Here is a 7,376-nt window from a genome sequence, read left to right on the forward strand (position 1 = left end):
TAGACCAGGCTGGCCTCGAACTCACAGAGATCCGCCTGCCTCTGCCTCCCAAGTGCTGGGATTAAAGGCGTGCGCCACCATAGTGGACCATGGGCTTTCCCTGGCAGGGGTGGTAGTGGTGGTGGTGGTGGTGTCTCACCAGTTGTCCAGTGATGTCCTCACTGCGGAAGGCGATGGATTCAAGTTCATTGCCACGGCTAGTCAAGGCCCGCAGGCAAGAGTCCCGACTCTCAAATCTCCGTTCAAGGAACTCGATGGATTTCCGGGCCTTTTCTTGTACCACACGGGCATAGCCCCCAGCCCGGTGGTCTGTCTCCTGCCCTTTGGCAAGGCCATCGAGCTCATTGATCACTGATAAAACAGAGTTTACAATCAGCAATTATGCTTGCCTTCGCCTGTGGTCTCTGCCCACTTTCTCTGCCAGGCGCCTTCACAGATAATAAGAGGCCCCCTCTCCACAGGACTTTTCCAATTAAACTATAGTAGGATAGGCCCTTGTGGGGATAAGAAAGGGCCCAAGACTTTTATTGAGCCTCAGCTCCTATCTGCTTCTTCCTCTGAGCCCCATCTTCCTCCCAGAAGGAACTTAGATTTTCTGGAGTTGGCATTCCAGAGTTATAGGATTAAATTAAAAGGGTACCTTAAGAACATATTAGCAAAATGGTAAGTGAGGTGCCCCTCCTCAGCTACTTGGGTCTGAACCACAGCCATCTAAAAGGGGGCGGGGTCCTATCGTCAGTAGGAGCAGAGTACAGGGATGCCACCAAGGAAGAAGGACAGCCAGACTTACTTGCAAGGGCCCTGGTATTTCACAAAACCACAACCTTGGCACATTACCTCCTTGATACTACACGTGTGTGTGTGTGTGTGTGTGTGTGTGTGTGTGTGTTCGCGCGTGCACGTGTATGCGCGTGCCTGTCTGCTTGTCTATGTGTCTGGGACATGGCTTCATTTTCTGGTGAAGATTCTTTCCAAAATTCCAGCCAAAAGCCTGAGGTCAAGTGGGAAATATGCGCTCCTTGGGGGCTTGGGGAGAGTTTGGGGTCTGAGGCCTCTCCTTAGTATAATGATTCATAGCTTGGGGAGTCGGCATGAGCATGCTGTTCCATGGTGAGCCTGGCACTCATTGTCTGGGTATTCAGAAACATTTTCTGGAAAGGGCCCATATGGGAACACACACATACACACACACTTTTAGCATCATGAAGCTGCAAGGTCCACACAATGTGTGGCAGTGGTGGATGGGTTTTATGGTACAGCAAACAGAACATCAAACAGGAAAAACTGGTATTCTATCCCAAAATCTGCTTTCCTGCTTCCAAACTAAACAGGCTTCAAAGGGGACGCTTGTTTGTGCTTCTGCACCAGGCGGGACTTCTCAATGCTGGGGTCAGACCTAAAGAGCACAGAGCAGGTTAAAGAGCACAAGACACAAGCAGGGAAGGCTGTAAGCTTAACCCTTTGTTGCTCTGGTCCTAAGGCAGGAGTCCACCAAGGAAAGGATGAGTGAACAGGAGCTCCCCTTACAGCTCTGAACACAGGGATCTGCCCAGATGACACGGGGTCAAAGCGCCTGGCCTGGGTGGCTTCAATACAGCTGTCAGTTGCTAGTACCCTTAGGGTCATTGACTTTGCTCTGAATGTATCCTCTAGGGTTTCTTATGTTTGACCCTTTCCTACCAAATCTGGATTTCTCTAGCAAAGTTAAGTTCTTTAGGGCAAAGGGTCACAGCTCTGACTTTCAGGAACAAGCACATAGTAGGGGCACAGGTAGTGTCAGTGACTGCTAGCCTAGGAAGTTATAGGTGGTACCTTTTCAGTTTGGGGAGGCAACCTTGAGATGACAGTGAACTTTCTTGGTTATACCAGTTACTGACCATGTAGCAAAAGTGACCAATCTACTTTCTTTTCCCTAACAAAAAACCTCCTGGGAGTAAAGTACTGTGATAAAGCCTGTAAGCCAGTCTACCTAGTACCCAGAGAGGCAAACAGAAAGCTCAGGGCAATGTGTAGTGCTGTTGCTCTGCCTTATGACAGTAGCTGCTCTTCTTCTGAAGTACAGCAAACCTTCTCCTAGGGCTAAGGGCCTGGGTTTAAGAGGTTCTGTCCAGGCCACATGGGGAGGGGAAGGAAGACAGGGAGGGAAGATGGCTTCAGTGCCAACATTCTCAGGTGGTGCTAACGTGTTTCCCACAACCCCCCAGGGTTCTACAGGCTCTGCAGGGGCGGATGTTTCCTGCCCTTTGTTTCCACCCCCATCTGGCACTAAGACTCTTGGGACTGGGAGGGAAGGCCCAATGGAACATCTTGGCATAGATGTCAGAGGTGGCCTATCAGGCAGACTGCCAGTCTGGTGCCTTTTCCAGAGAATAGGACTCTCGAACTTGCTTCAGATGGCTGCTGAAAGAGAGGCATTAAAAATCCCGGGCTTTGCAATCATCTTACACAATCCTTGTCCCCCCCAGTACAGCCACCAGCTATAGTAGCGACATCAGCTATATTTGACAAGTATCCAGAGACCGAAGCATAATCCAAGGCTGACACACCATGAAGCTCCAAGAACTAAAGGCACCAAATAGTCTCCAATGAGCACTCCGGCTAGGAAGCAGACATGCTGGACCCTGAGATGCTTAGCCTCCACCAGTACCAATGGCCCAAGTGGTAGGAATTGAAAGGCATGAGCCAAAGGTCGTGCTCTGGAGGGTTCTTGTCAGGCTGGCCTTAGGGTGACATTGGCCAGAAGAATGTTACCTCGAACCAACAGAATGATCATGAAAAGCTACAAGACAATCAGACCAAAGGCATCTAACCACTTCAAAATCCTCCCAGCCTCCCTGCCAGACCACCCAGCAGCACTGCCGTTATCTGCCAGGGCTGAGTGTTTACCAATAACGGGAACCAGCTTTGCTGTTTTACTGCAAGCTTTATAAGGAAAAAACAAGGGCTGGGCTCATGTAGCCGCTGGTTGCTGGGACACGGGAGTCCATTTGCTCAAGCAGTTTAAGCCATGGATCAGCCATAATAATTTGAACTACTCTGATCATTAAACAATTTTTCTTGCCCCATGCATTCCCTGCAAATCCTGTCTTACACATGCACAGCCAGGTCACTCTGCCTGGCTCCAGAGGGGTGTAGAGAGGGCTGCTATGCACGTGCAGGGTCTCTCTGTCCTCCCGCCCAGCTCACCAATGAGGGGCACCACCAGGATGTACTTCCTGCTCTCCAGCAGTCGAGCCAGACTGGCCAGGTGGTCAATGAAGCCGTTGGTATCTGGTACGAGGAACAAGGGTCTGATCTCCAGCTCCATCTGCCTCATCTGACTCTGATCTTCCAAAACAGCCTACAGGGACACAGAATGTGAGGGAGCAAGAGAGTGAGCAGGCGGGTGAGCCAGGGCCCTGACTCAACAGTGTGTAAGCATCCTGCCCCCACACATCTCTTCCCCCTCCAGAGGCACAGCCACCCCTTCAGGCCTGAGGGACAGACTCATGAGCTGAGCAAAGTAATGCAGTCAAATCAACACAGACCAAATGGCTTGGCTATCACTGAAAAAGAAGCCTGATGATATCAAAAAATAATTTCTGAAAGGATCTTAAGACTAGAAATCAAGAACATAAGAAGGGAATGAATAACTCAGCTAGGAAGGGGGCTCTACATATTTATTATACAGGCACCATGCACAAGGGTACTTCTCAGTCTAACACTTAGGAATATCCATATCACAATTCATCTTGCTTTCTCCCCCTCCATCCCATTTTAAAATGAGAATGGGGATAATGTGGTGGTGTACATCTTTAATCCCAGCACTCAGAAGGCAGAGATAGGTGGATCTCTTTGAGTTTGAGGCTAGCCTTATCTACAAAATAAGTTCCAGGACAGCCAGGGCTATACAGAGAAACCCTGTCTTGGGAAAAAAACAAACAAAAAGTAGATACACATTGCCCAGTGTGGTGGCACACACCTTTAATCCCAACACTCAGAAAGCAGAAGCAGACAAACATTTGAGAGTTTTAGACCAGCTACAGCTACAGAGTAAGACCCTGTCCTTGAAAAAGATATATGGGTTGATGAGATCCAATTCCAACAAATTACACCCAAATACATATTGTATCAGTGCTCACGCACAAACAGACTCATGCATACAAAGTATAAAAATTTTTAAAAAGTAGCTATTAGCAGAATGCTATTTATCATTTCCTGCAGCAGGGGTATAAAGATGAAGTTAGGACCCAAAGAGCAACAATCAGATCACAACGGCTACCACCTTTCCTTGCCTTGCACAGTATTTCCTAAATGTGGGTCTTTTTTGCTCTCTACCTTTTCTCTTCTCTTTTCTTTTTTGAGATAAGGTCTCTCTCTATGTAGATCTGGCTGTCCTAGAACTTGATATATAGGCCTTGAACACACAGAGATTTGCCTGCCTCTGCCTTGCCTTCTGCTAGGATTAAAGGCACACTACCCCCAGCATTTTTTGCTCAACTTTTACCCCTTTGTCAGACTCCTGTTCTAGTAATACCATTACTGACTTCATTTTTCCTTTAAATTGACTTAAACCAGGACTTTTTGTTATATCCTAGTGCAAACTGAAATGCCATAAAAACAAACTACAAAACAACCTGAAGAGTCCTACCCCATATGAGTCAACAATCCTCTCCATCACTAGTAGGTCTGTGTACCAACCACCCTCACCCTTAGAAGCCCACAACCCAGGGACTGTCTGTGCTACAGCCTTTCACATCTCTGTGAACATCTGCAAAGCCCAGTGTCCTCTAGTCTGCCAGTCTTATATGAGTGGCAGTGGCTTGCTGGGATAAGTTTAGGGTATATCTGTCACTACAGAATATATTCATTATTGTGCTATTTCCTCTGGGGACCATGGTCAGGAAGCAAACTGATCAGCTGGATCTATCTTCTCTGGCAGATTCTGTGTAGGGAGCTAGCCAGTACTAGTGGGAATCCAGAAAAACAAGCTGGCAAGTCCCAGTTCCCTCACTCCCTCTTATGGTCTTCTGAAACATAGCAATTGCAAGGACACAGACCCAGAAACAGAGCAGAGGAAGTATATGTGCGTGCCAACTGAGATGGGGCCCACGGTGCTGGGCCTGGCCACCAACAGTCAGCAAAAAGGCTGCCTAGGCTTCACTAACAGCGACAGTAAAACTGAAAGGGCATGCCTTCAAATGATGGGGGTGGCTTTTCGGTGACCTACCAGGGACCTTTCCCTATGAGTAAGTTGTTGCTGCCACTGCCACCACAGTTGGCGAAGACACAGGCCACGGGACTTGGCTGAGAGACCCAGTCTGCTGAAACCCTCCAATTGATCTCACCTCACAAGGAGAAAGTGTCAGCCACCTTGCCAGGAGTTTTGGGTCACTGTAGTGACCCAAACACCTCCCCAGAGAGTTGCCATCAGGACAGTAACACAGTTTACTAATCTTGGCTTGGGCATTTAGAAGAACAGAAAATGGTTCTGCTTAGGTTGAGTAAATACTCTATTGTCCTTTTTCATACCTAGGAACAGCCTTTTCCCAGGCTTCGGTTCTCCATGTCACTCTACCAGAATGCTTTTCCTGGAGCTCTGTCTTTCTGGGAGAGAGGACATAACAGGCTTTGCCACATGGCTCATGAATGATAGCACACTAGCACCTGTAGTGATACAGGTCTTAGTCTTAAGGAAGTGCCACCACATCTCTGTTTTTCTATTTGAGAAATAATATGCAGCCTTGGTTAGACTTCCATTAAGGAAGTCGCTGACTATCATTTTTCACCCTGAATGAACAATGGATTCCTAAGACCTTGACCATCTCACCTGTATGCTGGTGGTAAGCAGGAAGGCCAATAGCCAGGCAGCCAAGGCAGGCTGGGTGGAGGGGCAAAGTGAATCTACCTGGTGTTTGATTACAGGACAAAATGTAAAACCTAGAATAAGGCCCAGGGAGCACTAGCTTCCTTGAGTATCTGGAGTTCTGGTCCATGGTTAGAAAGGTAAACTGCCATAGTCTCTCAGAGAGGTAGCAGATGATTTCCTGGGAATGGGTCAGGGCCAAGCTGCGTGTGGTGGTCAAAGCTGAGCTGCCCTCATCCGGTCCCAGGGACGCCTGCAGACAACTTCCCCTAACCTGGCTCTGCCCAGTGAGTCACCACACAACTGCTTCCTGTTCCCCACATGCCCTCATGCAGTCTCAGGAGATTAGACAAGGTTGTTGTCTCTTCTCCTAGGGTACCAGTGGGCTTGGTGGGTGAGGGGAGTCATACCTGGGTCACAAGATTAGTTCAGCACTAATAAAAAGAATGGCAGACTCAGAAGGTTTAGAAGTCAGGCTCTCTGCAATGGGTGTCTGTGTTTCCGGTCCTTTCTGAGTGGCGCTGTATGTGTTTAGCATTTGCCCTCCCAACTTTTCCAGATTTTACCCGTCAGATTCCTGGCAGCTGTGCACGGCGCCTGTGCCGGCCGTCACGTCCCATTCTGATCTCTGGGTCGCACGGTGAGAGAAGGACACAGGATGCGCAGGGAGTGAAAAAGTGATGTCGATGGGGAGAGTGCCAAGTCCCCACTCACAGCCATGGGACGCTCAGGGAGAAGGGGGAAGCACGCTGCTGTGGAGTTCAGAGGCCGGTAGTGAGATTTATTTTTGTTTGTATGAGTAAAAAGCTGCAGAAGCCTCTGGTGGGAGCGAGGGGGGTGCAATTGGAATGCTGAGATTCAGACAGATCAGCCTGGCCTGGAGTCAAATGTGCTGACCTGGAAGGAGAGTTCCACAGGAGCCCTCTAACTTTAGCTCAGCTTGGGCCACACTGGTTCTTAGACAGTGCACTGGGAACCTGAGGAAAGTGTAGGCACTCCAAAGTAGGTGTGGTAGCAGACAGGAGACCAGGAGTTCAAGATCATCCTTGGCAGGAGACCTTGCCAAAAACAAAAACAAGCAAACACATAAACAAGCCAAAAAAGACTTTTAAAAAATTAAAAAAATACTCCAAACCAGATTTATGGCAAGAAGGACCATGTTGGCATGAAGTGTGCAAGAGAAAAGTAACTTCAGTTTGGGAAAAGTGCTAAGAATTCAGCCATCTCTGAGGGATAGGAGCTTCCTGGAGCAAACTGACAAGACAGTTGAGACAGACACGATACGCAACAGCTAAAGAAGCTGATGGGCTACATCTCTAGGAAGGTTCTTGTACAAGTTAAGTTTCCTCTACACAGTGAGCATTGTTTTATAATGCTAACCCACTGACAATTGAGACACAAAATTACAACAAACATCTGGGCAGTGGTGACCCATGCCATTAATCCCAGTGCTCAGGAAGCAGAAGCAGGTGGATATCTGAGTTCGAGGCCAGATTGATCTACAAAGTTCTAGGACAGCCAGGGCTGGTAA

General features: G+C 48.3%; 1 protein-coding gene across 3 annotated transcripts in view; it reads right to left on the reverse strand.

The window, feature by feature from the left end:
• The window catches only part of Smg6 (SMG6, nonsense mediated mRNA decay factor), a 262,312-nt gene that overhangs the window by 5,082 nt on the left and 249,854 nt on the right, over window positions 1-7,376 (reverse strand). For all 3 annotated transcript variants that reach the window (XM_005349562.3, XM_026780050.1, XM_026780049.1), the window contains 2 exons: window positions 3,187-3,340; window positions 140-351 (listed from right to left, as the gene is read on the reverse strand). In XM_005349562.3, coding sequence (XP_005349619.2) covers window positions 140-351; window positions 3,187-3,340 — 366 coding nt within the window. The remainder of the gene's footprint in view (window positions 1-139; window positions 352-3,186; window positions 3,341-7,376) is intronic.

The sequence above is a fragment of the Microtus ochrogaster genome, chromosome 7 (genome assembly GCF_000317375.1).
Source record: "Microtus ochrogaster isolate Prairie Vole_2 chromosome 7, MicOch1.0, whole genome shotgun sequence".
NCBI lineage: Eukaryota > Metazoa > Chordata > Mammalia > Rodentia > Cricetidae > Microtus > Microtus ochrogaster.